Source organism: Hemitrygon akajei, chromosome 3 (assembly GCF_048418815.1).
Source record: "Hemitrygon akajei chromosome 3, sHemAka1.3, whole genome shotgun sequence".
In the NCBI taxonomy this organism is placed as follows: domain Eukaryota; kingdom Metazoa; phylum Chordata; class Chondrichthyes; order Myliobatiformes; family Dasyatidae; genus Hemitrygon; species Hemitrygon akajei.
In genome coordinates, this window is record NC_133126.1 from 48,149,932 (window position 1) to 48,168,427 (window position 18,496).

General features: G+C 39.3%; 1 protein-coding gene across 2 annotated transcripts in view; it reads right to left on the bottom strand.

Moving 5' to 3' along the window:
* The window catches only part of sos2 (son of sevenless homolog 2 (Drosophila)), a 111,654-nt gene that overhangs the window by 39,999 nt on the left and 53,159 nt on the right, over positions 1 to 18,496 (bottom strand). For both annotated transcript variants that reach the window (XM_073039806.1, XM_073039807.1), the window contains exons 6-8: positions 14,701 to 14,844; positions 10,878 to 10,988; positions 4,799 to 4,897 (exon numbers count right to left, since the gene is read on the bottom strand). In XM_073039806.1, the coding sequence (XP_072895907.1) occupies positions 4,799 to 4,897; positions 10,878 to 10,988; positions 14,701 to 14,844 (354 nt within the window). The remainder of the gene's footprint in view (positions 1 to 4,798; positions 4,898 to 10,877; positions 10,989 to 14,700; positions 14,845 to 18,496) is intronic.

An 18,496-nucleotide genomic window follows, 5' to 3' on the forward strand; every position in this document is an offset into this window, starting at 1 on the left:
CGAGGAAAAATCTGGAGTTGGAGTCCCGAAGACGGCTGACTGCTGTACCCAGCACCAGCACGGCAACTCCTGCGATGCTGCTGGCACCAAACTGTATCGACTTTCGTCGTTCCTTTGGACCTGTCATCAGCATGGGGGGGCCCCACTGCATGGGCAACAGATGGATCTCCATGTCAACTATGCCCTGGCTTGCACCCTGGAGAGGTCACTCCAGCTTCGCTTTATAGCGTTGGACAAACACGGGAAGCAGCAGTTACTGGTTATAAGTCATAATGCTTGATCCGCGTAGAGCATGGTGCCAGGGGTTGCTTACGACGGTGGGAGAGACCACTGCGTTTCACTGGACAGCTACCGCCCGCCTCAAGCTGGGCAGCCCCCAGCCAATAAGGTGCTGTCCTGCCACAGTCAGTCTTCCTCATTGGGTGCACTGGGGATAATGGATTATTTCACGAAGAGCTGACTGTAACTACTGCACCAGACAAGAAAGAAAATAAATCGAAAAAGACAACACCCCTTAAGTTGGGATGTTGGAACATTCGCATAATGATGACTGGACTTGACCAAACCCTCAAGGATATCCAAGATGCACAAAAAACAGCGGTCATTAACAATGAGCTACAAAGGCTCAAGGTAGATACAGCTGCCCTACAAGAAACACGTTTGGCGGATTCAGGTACACTGAAGGAAAGAGAATACACATTTTTCTGGCAGGGAAAGAACCAAGACGAGCCCCGCGAACATGGAGTGAATTTTGCCATTAGGAACTCCTCGTTGCAAATGGCGGAGCCACCAGAAAGTGGATCAGAATGACTTATGACTCTCTGCCTATACACCAGTCATGGCCCAGTATCTCTCGTCAGTGTGTATGCCCCTACCTTCTACTCCACCTCTGAGGCAAAAGACATGTTCTACGATAAATTAGAAGCTGTTGTCAGGAATATTCCCAGTGATGAGCACCTCGTTCTCATTGGTGACCTCAATGCCAGAGTGGGAGCCAATAACGATTCCTGGCCATCTTGTCTTGGCCACTTTGGAATTGGCAAAATAAATGACAATGGACAACATCTCCTGGAGTTCTGCTCCTATCATCGCCTGTATGTAACTAACTCCTACTTTCAGACGAAGTCGCAGTACAAGGTCTCATGGCAACATCCATAGTCTAAACACTGGCACCAACTAGACATGATCATCACCAGACGCTCTTTCATCAACTCTGTACTAATTACCCACTCATACCACGGTGCAGACTGCAATACGAATCATACTTTAGTATGCTGCAAGATCAAACTACATCTGAAGAAAATCTACCACTCCAAACAAACTGGAAACCTCGCATCAATACAACAGAGATGAGGCCAAGCAGCAACCCCTCCTATAACATCCTCTCTCCAACCACAATATATCTGTGGTTGACAAAGTTTCTTGCATTTGTAAGTTGCCTTACAAAACAATACCAATTAAAAAGTATAACACAAATCAGGCAGCAAACACTCATGGCCTAAGAATTGTAAAATAAAACCGAGAGAAACTTGTATAGCAGAGGGATTTAAGAACTAAATGCAGACCAGATATGCTGTGTGCACCTAATTTTCTCCTGGACTTTTACAATAAAGGCAAACTGGTCAAGAGTTGTATTTTGTATCTACTGAGGTTCCATCATCAAAAGCCACACATCTCATTAGCTATTACTCTTTCAATAGCCAAGCCATCAAGGTAAACTCTGCCGGATAGAGCCAGAAGAAAATAGATTTTCCCAGTAGAAAGATGCCAAAAAAAAGCACCCAATTTCTAACACAATAAGGAATACAAATTGAGTGTGATTTCGATCTGATTATTTCTAGAAATACAACAAGTCAGAGGTAAACGAAAAGTGCAGAGATCTGAGCTTCCATAAATAATGATCTGGCAACCATCTACATTAATAAATACATATTTTAGTCCTTGCTCTGCCAGTAAAGTCAAGCACTTAGACTCGCCTGCCCACCCCTCCACTTCCTCCTCCCCCGATGGTTGAATTCTGGTTTTCTTGGAGCTCCTCTCCTTTCCCTGGCACTCTCAGCTTTAACTCCAATTTACCATCCAGCGGTACATTCTACCTTCCTAAGCATTGTGTGAGTCTAAGAACGCAGAGCACTGAAAAGCCAATGTCACAAGAGCACCTGCTGGAAAAGCAGCAACATCCATTTCTAGAAGTGGGATGGATAATGATAGACAATTTTGTATCAAACCTTAATCCATTATTTATTACAAAGATTAATGTTTCCCCACATTGGTGCATTCCATTGATTACTGGAATTCTACTCCTGACATGGTGATATTAGCGTTTCAGAATCAGAATCATCTGAGTAACCTGCATCAGGAATGCTTAGTGAATCTTGGACCGTCCTGCTAATATTCTACTGCATACAAATCCCTCAACATTCCACTGAAGCGGACGTGGTCAGTCCTCCCTAACTCAAGTTTTGCAAAGATGGAAATAGATAAGTAGAATAAACAGTGTGGAGAAAGAATAGGGAGGAGACAAGAGGGCAAAGGTTTACTGCTCCAACTTAAAAAAGGCCCCCATCAAGTCTAAATGCATGGTTGTTTGACATTACTTAATAATGAGTGGAATTGTGTAGAGTTCAGACACAGAAGCTGCAACAAAGCAGCTTTTTTATTTAGCTTTACAATGAAGATTTGCATCTGCCTACCACCAATTAGGAAAATAGGAAAGAACTGCTTGAGCTTCAAAGACCTCTTCTTGTTGCTGCCATACAAGAGCCTCAGGACCCAAACTACGAGGTTCAGGAATACCCCTCAACCAGAGGGGATAACTTCACTTGCCCTATCACTGAACTGTTCCACAACCTATGGATTCACTCTCAAGGACTCTTCTCCTCGTGTTCTCAATATTTATTGCTTATTTATCATTATTATTATTATTTATTCTCTTTTGTATTTCTACAGTTTGTTGTTTATTTTGCACATTGGTCTGTCTTGTTGGGTGTGATCTTTCATTGATTCTATTGTCCCACTTTAATCTGTGTATGCCAACAAGAAAAAGAACATCAGGGTTGTATTTGTATACATGTTCCCTGATAATAAATTTACTCTGAACTGTAACATAGGCATTGATATATATTTTGTGTCTTCCCTAAAGTCACTGGCCAATCATTCATATACACAGAAAACTAATAAGGTATACTACTATTTGCTTGCCTGTTTCTTCCTTAAAAAGTTTCACATATTCTATTCTTTGTTTCGGCTCCCACACAGTCCTTCCTGCAAGACCAAAGGTAAAATCCATCCACAGAACAGATTGCCTCTCTCTTACCCACATTTCGTATCATCCTTGAACACTTTTGCATGAAGATCATCAGGGTCTCTCTTCCCGCCATCACGGACATTCACACTACACGCTGCATCCGCAAAGGAAACAGCATTATGAAGGACCCCACGCACCCCTCATACAATCTCTTCTCCCTCCTGCCGTCTGGGAGAAGACTCCAAAGCATTCGGGCTCTCTTACGACCAGACTATGTAACAGTTTCTTCCCCCAAGCTATCAGACTCCTCAATACCCGAAGCCTGGTCTGACACCTTGCCCTATTGTCCTGTTTATTATTTATTGTAATGCCTGCACTGTTTTTGTGCACTTTATGCAGTCCAGTGTAGGTCTGTAGTCTGGTGTAGCTTTCTCTGTGTTTTATTATATAGTTCAGTCTAGTTTTTTGTACTGTGTCATGTAAACCATGGTCCTGAAAAACACTGTCTCATTTTTACTATGCACTGTACCAGCAGTTATGGTTGAAATGACAATAAAAGTTGACTTGACTTGGTTTTCCATGCTTTCAATTTTGGTGTCAACAATATGAAATAAATGGCCCCCTTTGTGGGCTTATGTGGGAAAATCTAAGTTTGCATCCCAGGGATGGTCGTCACAGCCTGACAATAAGAATTTTATAACGCAGTAAAATGTATCAACAATGACTCCTTTCCTGTTAGGAAAGTGGGGAAAAATGGCAGATGCTGAAAGTTTGAAATAAAATTAGAACAGAAAAGCAGTAAACTGCTCTATAAATACTCAGCAGCTCAAAATTTGCAGCAAGAGAATGAGTGAATGCTTCAGCTCAATAGGTTATTACCAAAAGAGGGCAATGTCAGAGATAAAAATTTTAAAATACAGGGAAAGGAAGAAGGGGGAGGAGGGAAAAAGAGGAGAAATTAAAACCATTACTAGGAATCATACTGCAAGGTGAAAGTGCTAATAATTACACATTATATTTTCTTCTTGTGTTCTTTCTGCTGCTGGCTTTCACGCATTGTGGTTTCACCTTGTTACCTCCTTTTTAATTGCACCTAATGCGGCTCCCGGGATACTCTTACACACACCTGCCTGAAGCAGAGTTAGTTCCCCATGTTTGACAGTAATGGCATAGGACACAGACATGCTATTCCAAGTGATTACAGATGATAAGTTACAGCTCTTCTGCTGAAGGACATCAGGTATGTATAGTTCTGTGCAGCCAAATTTATCAAATTTTATTTTTAAAAAACCAAGTTACATCAGGAACTCAGTGGCCTGTCACAAGATGGCAGCACAGCTTAACGAGTTTTGGAGGTCATTTTAACTCAAGCAAGCACAAATAATGAATATTCATGAAAATGCAAAACTTCACATTACAAGTACATATCACAGTACATGGCAGAAAATTACTTTCCACTTGATCAATTTAGTAAAGAGGGGATTAGAGTAAAGAGAGAATTAATCAATTTTGCAGTAATTCATCACAGTTTTAACAACAGAAACATCTTACCTGCAACAGATCGAAGTAATGCAAGCAATGATAAATTGGGACTAAGAGTAGTTGTGGAAGTACATATTGAACAGCTTCTTTAAATCCTTCAGCAATAGACTAGAAAGCAAGATTTATAATTTATTAGCAATGGCTTGCTCTATGAATTACTTGATTAGATTGCAAACATCATAAAGAACCTTGAAGCCTCATTATAAGCCTAAACCTATGAATTGAACCATAATTATCATTTCATAATGATTGATAGTAGATTCTGATACACCTACAATAAGAGTGCAATTAAATTTTTAAGATCTTCCTTTTACCTTTATGCCCTTTAGCTGCTTATTAAAATGGAAAGTTATTTAGATAATCTCACTGCAAAAGATGGTCAATCATCATGAAGAAAAAAGCAAGTTAAGTGGAGCAAAATATGAAGTCAATACATCATTTATAATGTCAGCCTTCTATAAAGGGACAGGAAATCAATAGATTACTTTTGCTTGCAAGTCTAAAGCAACCAACTTTAAAAATGCAATTATATTGATCTCTGGTCATCACCAACAAATAAAAGCTACAAAAGTGTGCACTCCTAACTGCAAGATCACAGCAGGAGATTTTTTTAAATGAAAGTTAGAAGTGCTTTGCAGTATAAAGGTAATTCAGTGTTTACTTCAGAAGCAAAAAAAAAGGTCTTAAGGGTTATTTTGCCCATGCTGCAACGTAACCAGACTACTTTTAGGGAGATTCCAGCATTTGCAGATTTTCTCGTTTTTGCTTTTAGGAGGGGATGGGTTTTGTTGATAGGAAGGGTTTTTTTTCAGATTATCTAAGCTTCTGGGAAATAATCTTTTTATGAATAAAAAAATCAACTACAAAGATCAGAAGTCAGGATACAAATTATCACGAGTATTGATCGTTGTTGGAGCAGTGAAGAGGGATTGCTGTTCAATTAACAATTCAGACTCAGATTCCAGAAAGAAGCACAACTAGTTACAAGATATCCAACATCATTGCTGTACAAGGTCAAGCTGTGTAATATTAGATTGTGAAACATGGATTTTTTTCAGATTCTGTAGAAATAATTTAATGTCTAGTCTGGCCACTGTGAATAGAAATTCAAATAGGACTACAGAGCATAGTGGAAACTTTGCACACGTGGGATCACGAAGGCCGCGTAGCACAGGAGGTCACAGCATTAACTCTGAATTTAAGTTACCGTAACTAGTCCTGTTTCCCTGTTGTCTCTGCATAGTCTAATACGGTAATTGTTTTCCTTCAGAATACTTATCCAGTTTCCTTTTGGATGCTACAACTAAATCTACCTCACTATCCAGCGCAGCAGTTCATTCCAGATCCTAAATACTTACTGAATATAAGTTTTTCTTCATGTTACTTATGGTCTTTTTCCAATTACATTTATTCTTAACCAATCCTCAAATGGTAAGAATTTCTGATATTACCCTTCCTGAATATAAATTGCTCTATCAGACATTTCCTTAGCAACCAAGAACAATCTCCAGACTTTGCACTGCAACAATGGTGAATATCCACATAACTGAAGTCTCTCTTCTCTGGAGGCAATATATTACATATCTTCTGCACATTCTTTGAGCCTCTCACATCCATTCTAAACTACTGCACCCTGACATGGACACAATGTTCCTGTTCTGGTAAACGTATTTTATAAAAGGTTTATCATGACTTTCTTGCTCTTGAACCCTACCAGAGTATTTATAAAAGCCAAAGATTGTATACTCTTAGCTTCTTTCCCAGCCAGTCCTGCCAATTTCAACTAATCAATCAATACAGTATATTGTTAACTTTCTCTGTTTCTGTACCCATTTAAAATTGTGTTCTTCAGTTTATATTGCAAACAAAAATGTATTGCTTGGCAATTAAATACAAAAAATGAATAGTTACCTTCTTAATGCACCATACTGTGCCCTCACTCTTGATGCACACAGTCATGTTTGTTTGACTTTGACCAATTTTTACAAAGCTTGCGATATGTAAGTCTGTCTCTTTTCAACTGGATCAACATAACTAAGCGAGCAGTTTCCTTAAAATTGATGACTTGCAGCTTTTAGAATCGATGGCATATATGAACTCATAAAAAATTAAGTCCATTGAATCTTTCTTTCCCAAAACTTTCTATGCCAAGAAACTACATCTGATCACCAGGTTCAAAACTATTTATGAAAACTAAGTCCATCCACATATTGAATAGTGCATTCAAGTGTGCTGTTAGGTTCATCTCATTTCACCATAATGCAAAAGCAGCTTATAATTTAATTGTTGGTCTCAGTTTCATGCCTTATTTTATCCTCCCATTGTAAAACTATTTATTTAATAAATACCATGGATATTCCTCCTACTCCTAAATTCAAAAATCACCTCAAATATTCAGCATCCTTCTATTTTTAGTGAATAACTCTCCTCTTAATTCTTTGATGACCTTCAGTAATGCATCATTTCAATAGCCTGAGTTTATCATTTTGTTTTGCTCAACTTAGTAAGATATTCATAATAAGTTAAATTAAGGCCTTCTCAGTTTACTAGGACATTCTTCTGAGAATTTAGTACTTATGGACACGGACTTCCATCACCCATCTAATCTAATCAACTTTATTGCTAATTAAAACACCGGGATTTATGTGTAGAAGTTAGCCTCTAATTTCAGTAAATTCCTACTAACTGTAAATATTCATAGACAGTGAATTACATTTCAAAATCTAATACCAGAAGACCCTGGATTTAACCTTAAAATTATAGAGGCAGTTTTTAAGGCTGCTAAATTTATTTAAAAAGCAGAATCAGAATCAGGTTTATTATCACTGGCATGTGACGTGAAATTTGTTAACTTAGCAGTTCAATGCAATACATAATCTAGCAGAGGAAAAATAATAATAATAATCAACAAGTAAATCGATTATGTATATTGAATAGATTTTTTAAAATGTGCAAAAACAGAAATACTGTAGATTAAAAAAAAGTGAGGTAGTGTCCAAAGATTTAATGTCCAGTTAGGAATCGAATGGCAGAGGGGAAGAAGCTGTTCCTGAATCGCTGAGTGTGTGCCTTCGGGCTTCTGTACCTCCTACCTGATGGTAACAGTGAGAAAAGGGCATGCCCTGGGTGCTGGAGGTCCTTAATAATGGACGCTGCCTTGCCGAGACACCACTCCCTAAAGATGTCCTGGGTACTTTGTAGGCTAGTGCCCAGGGTGGATCAGACGAGATTTACAACCTTCTGCAGCTTCTTTCGGTCCTGTGCAGTAGCCCCTCCATACCAGACAGTGATGCAGCCTGTCAGAATGCTCTCCATGGTACAGCTATAGAGGTTTTTGAGTGTATTTGTTGACATGCTAAATCTCTTCAAACTCCTTATGAAATATAGCTGCTGTCTTGCCTTCCAAGACTGGTTTGACAATAACTCAGATACCATCCACAACTTGCTTCAGGACATGCACAAAGCACACCAGGCAACTGTAGATAATGCATCACCCATCAGCATCAGACAGCATTGGAGGCAGCTTGGAGGAAAGTGCAAAAGGCAATACGGGCCATACAAGATGAGTGGTGGACTGAAAAGGCACGTGAAATCCAGTCCTTTGCCGATAATAATGACATGCATAATTTTTACAATGCTGTCAAAACCATCTGCAGCCCAATAAATCGATGTGTTACTCCCCTGAAAACAGCATATGGTCAAACACTTCTGAAGAATCAGAATACCATTCTGCTGAGGTGGGCTCAGCATTTTAACACCTTGCTTAATCAGGATTCTGACGCAGACCCCACCATCCTGGACAAACTGTCTGAACATCCTCCTATCCACGACCTCAGTCTACCACCAACCTTCCAAGAGGTTCTATCAGCTGACCATTCCCTTAAGAACAATAAGTCCCCTGGCACTGACAATATCCGTGCTGAGTTACTGAAGAACAGAGGGTACATGTGTATGCGCACCCTCTACCAGTACATCACCAAGGCCTGGACTGACAAGAACATCCCACAGCAATGGAGAAATGCAAACATCGTTGTCATTTATAAGAACAAGGGTGACAAGGCCATCTGCGGCAATAGTAGGGGCATATCACTCCTTTCTGTTGCTGGAAAGGTCCTGGCTAAGGTGATGCTTCAGAGGCTCATCAGCAACATCACCGAGTTAATGCTGCCTGAATCGCAGTGTGGACTTAGGAAGAACAGGAGTACGATCGACATGATCTTCACAGCCCGGCTGCTTCAGGAAAAGTGCCGGGAGTAAAATCAAGACCTGTTTATGGCCTTTGTCGACCTCTCCAAAGCATTTGACACTGTGCAAAGAGAGCTCTTATGGGATGTCCTCCTCAGGTTTGGCTGTCCCAATAAATCTGTTAACATCCTCTGGCAGTTCCATGATAGGATGACTGTTCGGGTGACCATAGGAGGATAAGAGTCCCAGCCCTTCCTTGTACGCACAGGGGTGAGGCAGTGGTGCGTGCTAGCGCCAGTGCTCTTTAACAACTTCCTCTTGTGTGTTACCAAGCTTCTCCACAACGAGGTTGAGGATAGCAGCGGTGTGGCAGTGGACTTCAGGTTAGATGGCAACCTTTTTAAAATCAGCAGGCTCCACACAACCACCAAACTCCGTAGAGAACGGGTCTTGGAGCTGCAGTATGCAGACGACTGTGCTCTTGTGGCCCATACTCCAGAGGATCTTCAGACTGTCCTTGCTGTGGCGGTGAGAGTGTACAGCAGGATGGGGCTGACCGTCAATACCACCAAGACAGAAGTGGTTTGCCAATGGAGTACCAGTGTCCCACCCACCCTACCTGCCCTCACTGCTGGTGATGAAGAGCTGTCAGTAGTGCCATCTTTCAAATATCTGGGGAGCATTCTCTCTGAGGATAGCGGCATTGACAACGACATCCGGAGCTGCATTAAACAGGCATCAGCTGCCTTTGGGAGACTTCGGCAGAGTGCTTCAGAACAGGAGCCTTCGTCCCTCCACAAAAGTCACTGTTTACCAAGCAGTCTGTGTCACCACTCTCCTTTATGGCTGTGAAGCTTGGGTAACTTACAGCCGTCACATCAAGTCCTTGGAGCGCTTCCACATAAGCTGCCTTCAGTGCATCCGGGAATTACTTGGCGTGAGTAATTGAAATACTTGTAAAGACCAACTGCAGAAGTATTGAGGCCATGATCACCCAGCGTCAGTTGCAGTAGCTGGGGCACGTGATAAGGATGCCCCCATGACGGCTACTCTGCAGAGTGTTATAAGGCCAGCTACATCACGGTCGACGCTCAGCTGGAGGGCAAAAGAAGTGCTATAAGGATCAGATGAAGAATGCTTTAAGGAAGTGCAAGATCAGATCTGAGGACCAGAAGGACGCTGCTGCTGACCGTAACACTCGGCAACAGCCGTGCAGAGACAGAGTTCGTATTCTGGAAGAACAAAAAGACAGAACAGAGCCAGGAGAAATGCAGCCATGGTTGCCATCACTACCACCACCACCACTATCACATGTCCCACCTGCAATAGAACTTGTGGGTCCCAGGATAGGACTGTATAGTCATCAAAGATCTCACCATTAAAGGAGTGGACGTCGTCATCGGATTCTGATGGACAACCGAAGAGAAGAAGATAACTACATCGATATGTTGGGACCAGGTTAGATCCTCAGAGATCCTGACGCCCAGGAACTTGAAGCACAAACTATTATGAAGTGTAATAGTCTCAATTCTCAAAAGGGATTTTAAAATCTACATGCGCCTTAGCAAAATTACTGCAGATTCTAGGAACCTGGAGCAAAAAACGAATATAGAGTAAATACTTAACAGGTCAGGTACCATATGTTGTGAGAGAAGTGGAATTAATTGTTACCCTTTCTGGTGACTGTTCTAACGGAAGATCATTGACCTAAAACATTGACTCTATTTCTCTGCCCACCGATGCAGCCTGACCTATGAACATTTCCATTATTTGTTTTCATTACACATACAACATAACCAAGTCAGAACAAAGCTCAAGCCAGTTCTCAAAATTAGTGATTATGTAGTTGCAAAACAGAAAACAGGTGTATATTGTAGATGAACAAAAGCAAAACAAAACTTACCTGAAAGTAAAAGGCTACAGGTGACCGGGACATCAAATTATTGAAGTACTCATGAAACTGCGGTGAAAGAATGTCTTGTGCACACACTTCATATGGGTCAAATACTTGCTCCTATGCAAAAAAGAAAAATTTTAATTTTTTCCATTTTCCTTACTACATGATTTTGTTCATTACCTATTTAGTTGTAAGGAGACTGCAGTATACAGATAGATAGATAGATAGATAGATAGATAGATAGATACTTTATTCATCCCCATGGGGAAATTCAACTTTTTTTCCAATGTCCCATCCACTTGTTGTAGCAAAACTAATTACATACAATACTTAACTCAGTAAAAAATATGATATGCATCTAAATCACTATCTCAAAAAGCATTAATAATAGCTTTTAAAAAGTTCTTAAGTCCTGGCGGTAGAATTGTAAAGCCTAATGGCATTGGGGAGTATTGACCTCTTCATCCTGTCTGAGGAGCACTGCATCGATAGTAACCTGTCGCTGAAACTGCTTCTCTGTCTCTAGATGGTGCTATGTAGAGGATGTTCAGAGTTATCCATAATTGACCGTAGCCTACTCAGCGCCCTTCGCTCAGCTACCGATGTTAAACTCTCCAGTACTTTGCCCACAACAGAGCCCGCCTTCCTTACCAGCTTATTAAGACGTGAGGCGTCCCTCTTCTTAATGCTTCCTCCCAACACGCCACCACCACAAAGAAGAGGGCGCTCTCCACAACTGACCTATAGAACATCTTCAGCATCTCACTACAGACATTGAATGACGCCAACCTTCTTAGGAAGTACAGTCGACTCTGTGCCTTCCTGCACAAGGCATCTGTGCTCTTTATTACTAAAGACAGTCTGTTCATATCCTGAACGTATAATTCCTCAAGATCTGATAAGCCTATGGAAGTTCACTGAGCCAACCACAAAACAGTAAAGAAAACTAGTGACGTCATATCCTTGCACAGAATTTGTTAAAAATTACCATGCCCCTGGAATTCACTGGTGCCAATGTTTCTAGAAAATACCCAATTGCCCGCCACATTTTGACCCTAACAATACAATGAATTATAGGGCATTTCTCAGAAACATTATGATTGTACGGTTCATAAACACAAGAGAATCTGTAGATGTTGCAAATTCAGAGCAACACATACTAAATGCTGGAGGAACTCAGAAGGTTAGGCAGCATCTATGAAAAGGAATAAAGAGTTACTGTTTCGGGCTGAGATCCTTCATCAGGACTCGTGTACAGGAGTGAGGTAGATCAGCTGGTTGAATGGTGTTGTAACGACAACCTTGCATACAATGTCAGTAAGACCAAGGAACTGATTGTGGACTTCAGGAAGGGGAAGTTGAGAGAACTGTCACCAGTCCTCATTGAGGGAACAGCAGTGGAAGCAGTAAGCAGTTTCAAGTTGCTGAGCGTCAACATCTCTGAGGATCTATCCTGGGCCTAATATATTGATGCAATTACAAAGAAGGCATGACAGCAGCTGTATTTCTTTAGGAGTTTAAGGGAACTTGGTATACCAACAAACACTAGCATACTTCTACAGATCTACAGTGGGTTGTATGGGATGACCACGAAGGGAAAGCACCTCTGCTGAAACAGGGAGATGTCTGTCCAAGCTTGTGAAGTCAGCTCCGGTGGACCAGGGAGATGAGATCTTCAGTGAGATCCAATAGTCAGGAAGGCAGTACTGAAACGCTTTTTGGAGACTGAAGGGCTTGACAAGGCACAAGAAATATTATGGTCTTCCAGTGCAACTAAGACCCCAGTCTGTGACACTTGTTTGTGCACTAAACCCAGACTTCTGAGGTCAAGACAGTGGAACAGTCCCACTGCAATAGCTTTTCCATATTAAAACCTCTCCCGCACAGGATTCCTGTTATTGTCGGACACAATGGACAACCACCACTGTGCAGAGTATTCTAACTGATTGCATGACTGTCTGGTATGGAGGGGACAACTGCACAGGATCAGAAAAAGCTGCAAAAATCACACACTCAGCTATTTCCATCATGGGCACTAGCCTCCCCAGTATCGAGGACAGCTTCAAAAGGCGATGCTTCAAAAAGGCTGCATTCATCATGAAAGACCCTCATCACCTCTCTGACGTACCCTCTCACTAGTACCATCAAGGAACTTGAAAGACACACACTCTACATTTTAAGAACAGCTTCTTCCCCTCTGACATCAGATTTCTGAATGGACAGTTAAACTATGAACACTACCTCACTATTTTTTTTGTACTGGTCCCAATGTGTCCCCAGTTAGCTAGAATCCACTGTATTTTTTTATTGTAATTCATAGTTTCCTTGTATTATGTATTACACTATACTGCTGCCATAAAACAAATTTCACAACATACGTCAGTGATATTAAACCTGATCCTGATTGATTCTGACTTCAGACCAGAAGTCTTTGATGAGCATACATATTCCATGTGCTTTTTCATTTACCTATACCCAAGATCCAATTTCAATTCTTTTCTTTGTGTTTGTTCTACAGATAAGAAGGCTTATAATTTAATAAATTGACCCAAATTAATTAACAGCATTTTAACTGAACCAGCATCTTAATCAAGAAATACAAATCAACAGAAGTCTCAGTTTTGTTGTCAAAGCAGATTAGAGTCACATAATAGAAAAGTTTACAATCCTGAAAAGACAGCTCAGGGTAAAAGGAAGCAGATATTGGCTGACTATATATTAGGGCTCAACAATAAATTAACTCAGAAGAGTCTCAAATTAATCTTATAAATTGTTCTCAATTTACATGTTATGTAGAGTTTATTTCCTAATCAGGTCACCTATTAAGGAGAAGTACATTTGCTCAGCAGATGTTATATCCTAGAACACGCTCAATTTTTTAGCTCAACTGGTCGACCGTTAATATGTTATGACTTACAATATCTTTCTTTCCCAATACCGAAATTTATTATTTAAGTAATGCTCTACTCTCTTCATTTTGCTTACAAAGTAAACTTGAAGCAATTCACATTTTAACACTTACCATAATTTTTCAAAAGACTTAAAATGAAAGATCAGCTGTTACTTCCAGCCCTTTGACTTCAAGCTACACTTCCCTACAGTACTGACTATGGCATGGTTAAAACCTCCACATCTTAAACAATCACACCCCAAAAAAAAGGCTGCATTTTTAAAAACAAATAGAGTATTAATAAGCTATATATACACCAGGATTTTGATAATTAATGAAATGGTCATTATCTGACATTGCCATTCAGTTCAGGATTTCAAATGTATTGAAAGTTACATGGAAATAAATCAATAGGTAAACGTAATCTGTAAAATGTATATCTTATAAATATTCTGCTTTAAAATTATTGATCCACTATAAAACAATTTAAGTTACAGAGCAGCATAATTTTAATTCATTCCTGAAATGATTCGCAATGCAACAAGTACATTTTCTTATAAAACACATACTAGTTAATAATCAACTAGATACTTGCTGAGTCAAAACAATGAAGAGAAAATTACTTATTCAATATGCACTACGAGGCCATGAAGAGTTATCAGTATGGCTCACAAAAGACAAAAAAAACAGAGAAGCAGAATTGATGCAACCATATTGTCACTTCTTGCTGAATCCCAAGAATGGGATCAGGGATTTTTAATTTTAGAAATGTTGAGAGGGTAAAACACACAAGCTGTGAACATGGTGGGTGATTACCAGCATACAAGCCATATGGGAACAATTAAGTCTTTCAAAAATCCTAAATGGCTTTACTTTGAGGTTGAGGACCTTACAGTCTAAAACTATCTGGCCACATACAAATCACTTATCATGTTATACCTCTGCCAGATCTTCAAAGCAGCTTCCAACTAATGGGTGAGGGCTGCTTTCATCCGTCATCTCAACAGTATCCTCCATTAAACCCAACAGCTTCACAGTCAGTTCATGAATATCCAAGATGTTACTGAAGATCACATCAACATCCTATTAAGAAACAATGCACAAACTTAAGATCACTTGCACATTTAACCTTTGGGTCTGGTAGGTTTCTACACAAAATATCATTGGTTGTGTGTAAGATAATACCGTAGTAATTAATCATATTCTTCCAACCCAGTTCTCAGCTCAGCCATAATTCTAATCAGATAATGGAAAGTATTGAATGGCGATTGTGAATAGCATCTCCTTCGATTTTTCTTTCTTCCAGTGGAAAGGCATATAATTGATACTCAGAAGCTATTTTCACAACACATATCATAAATCTTCTGTGGAGGAAATCAAAGGCACTGAAATGCATTTCACAACATATGGCCTTATAGTCTGCAGAATTCTACTGTTGGTATTGGCTTAACTACTTTTGAATTCCAATGTAAATTTTCAAAGTAATCTCTCTCAAGGATGGTAAAATCCAAAAACAGTATTCTTTCAGGGGAAAGCAGATATATACTTGTGCTTTTTAAAACATGTGTCTACTTAATCATTTCAGAAATATTGAAATGATATGAAAGGTGTCAAATATTTAAACAACTCAGCTAACACTGATTCCTTAACTATTTTCCCTGCTTTATAAATCTATTTTGAAATAGTCTCTGACAATCCTGGCTACTAGGCATGGTCTTGTGCAGAACTATTTGAATATCTAACAGTTTCAAATTTGACCAGCTTTGGCCATTTCTTTTCAGAAAGTTATTCAGTCCATAATTTAATCATGCACATACTTTGTACCTAACTTTTAACAAGAATCTCTTGACTGGTGTTTTACCACAGGTCATATAAGATTCAGAGAAATGCAACCATTCCGCATTATACTTTTGCTTGGAATAAAATACTTCTTAGTAATATACAAGTTAATAATCTAGATGCCATGAAAATAGACACAAAGCTTGCAAGAGAGAAGAGCTAGCTTTGTAAGCAGAAGATATTGAGTAAGTTCTACTTGTACTAACAAGATAGGTGCTCTTACACAATTTCCCTCAACCAATGTCAACAAAACATATTCATTAAAATCTTTGCTCTGTTGAGAATATCTAACAAAATTATTTCTCCAATCACATTTAATTCATTTCATCCTGGTTTACAATTTCAATTTTTCTAATGTCAATTGATTACATGTCCTCGTTTAATACTTTCTATACATTTAATTATTTTATACCACATAAGTTTTGTTATTTTCAGCACAAGAAGAAAATATGTGATTATTTTAATTCTGTTAATAGAAAATAGACTATAGTCATCAGAACAGCTGGGGAAAAAAATCCACATAAAAATAAATAAATAAAGGAAGGCAATTTGGAGCAATTCTTTAAACAAACCCAGAGGAAGGAGAAGAACTAGCTGAGAGTTTACACAAGCAGATGTAGTGTAGCAATTGCTGTACACAAGGAAATATTACTACAAAAGTTAGTGGAATTTCAGTGGAAAAAGTGATGGTAGTTTGATGATTTATATCCTAGAATGCTGAAGGAAGTCAAAGAGGAAATAGCAGAGACTATGAGCATATTTCTAAAATTATTTGAACAGAAGTTACGCCCAAGAACCAGGGAGATACCAATGTTATACCTCTGCACAGAAAGGAAGACTGGGTAAACTGAGTAATTATAGACATGACATTCAACAACCACAATGTGTAAATTTCTAGATCCCATAGCAAAAATAAAAGCATCACCAAGAAAGATAGACATAATCACTAATATTTCTAAAGGGTATTAAATAGAATTCATCACAAAATAAAGGGGAGTTCTAACAAGGAGAAAGCTGAGCTCAAGAACTTTCAAATTTAACTTGTTAATGCAATTTGTAAGTTTAATGCACAAAACATAATTGAAACAGGAGGAAAAGGCAACAGTAAACACTGATTGGTAAAATAAAGCAAGAAGAGCAGAGATCAGATACAGTACCTTCATAGAGTATTCAGCCCCCAACCCTTTGTTCACATAACTGAGTATTACACCCAGCGATCTTAATCAATTTAATCTAGAAGATTCTTTTGTAGATCACATGCTTCTTTTTTCACAGTAGAGCCCAAAAAACAAGGAAAATTGTAAAGCATGAGAAACTAAACATTCAAAAACTGAAATGTCAGCGGTTTAAAAGTATTTATCCCCCTTTGCTCAGTATTTAGTTGAACCACCCCTTGAACCTAATTTAGACAGTAGTCTTTTTGGATAAGTCTCTACCTGCTTTTCACAACATGACAGAGCAAGATTTGCCCATTTGCTCAAGCTATACCAGGTTAGATGGGGAGCAGCACTGGACAGCAATCTTGAGGTCTTGCCAGAGATGTTTGATCAGGTTAAGGTCAGAACTCTGACTGGGCCACTTAAGCACATTAATTTTCTTCATTAGAAGCCATTCCATGGTTGCTTTGACAGTGTGCTTTGGGTCATTATCCAGCTGAAAGATGAAGTTCCTCTCCAGTTTAAGCTTTCTAGCAGGTTTTTATCCAGGATCTCCGTATTTAGCAGCATTCATTTTCTTATCAATCCTGGCCAGATTTCCGGTCCTTGGTGCTGAAAATCATCTCCACAGCATGATGCTACCCCCACCATACTTTACAGTAGGGACGGTGTTACCCGGTTGATGCACAGCATTAGATTTACGCCACACATACCACTTGGTGTTGAGGCCAAAACGTCCCATTCATCCGTCTGCAATACCTTCTTTCACATCTTTACAGTATTTACTCAGTGACACTTTGCAAAGTCTCTACTGGCTTTATGGCTTCTTCCTTGCCAGTCTTCCCTTTTTGTGCAAGGCCTTAGAGATCATGGAGCCATGGACTTCATCTCTGGCTGCAGCCACTAACTTCTGCAACTTACACAGAGTGACTCTTAGTATCACAACAGCCTTACTGAGAAGTGCCATTCTTCTCTGGTGACTAAGTGGTGGCCTGACCTAGGCAGTGTAACTGTGGTTTCATATTTGTTCCACTTTCTTTACAGCAGATTGCACTGAGCTCCAAGGTATGTTCAGTGCCTTTGAGATTGTCTTGTATCCTTCCCCCAGATTTGTGCTTCTCTATCATCATTTCCCAGATGTGTCTTGAATGCTCTTATTTTTATTTTAGTTTGGTCAGTTGAAAATTTACCATACTGTTGGACCTAACAAAGAGAAAGGGTATTTATAGTAATAAATTTATTACAAACAGGCGACCCTCCAATTTTCTACATCAACAAATTGGGGGGAGTTGGTAAGGGAATAGTGTTTAATCGCACTTGTGGAGAGTTAGTGTAGCAATTACAAAGTGGATGAATACTTCTTCAGCTTCACAATTTTGGTTTTTAATTTTTAGTACATTGGGTAGGTTTTGGTATTTTTCTTTTGATTTGATATGTTGCACTCAAAATAATCCTTCATCAATGCATTTTAAATTTAGAAAATGAGACGGTAAAATGTGAAAATAGCTGTGGGGGCTGAATACTTTTTCCAATGCATTGCACATAAATCTTAAAAGCTTGAAAGGGAAGTCAATTGAAAAAAAACAACAGTATTTCTAAATCAAAGCAAAAAATGGCAAAGTAATCTTAAACACATACAAAGGCATGTTAGACAAACTATAATACAAAAATATATATATATATGCTTTATCAAGAAATTGGTCAAGTTTTAGGAAACTACTTGAGGTCATCAAAACTGA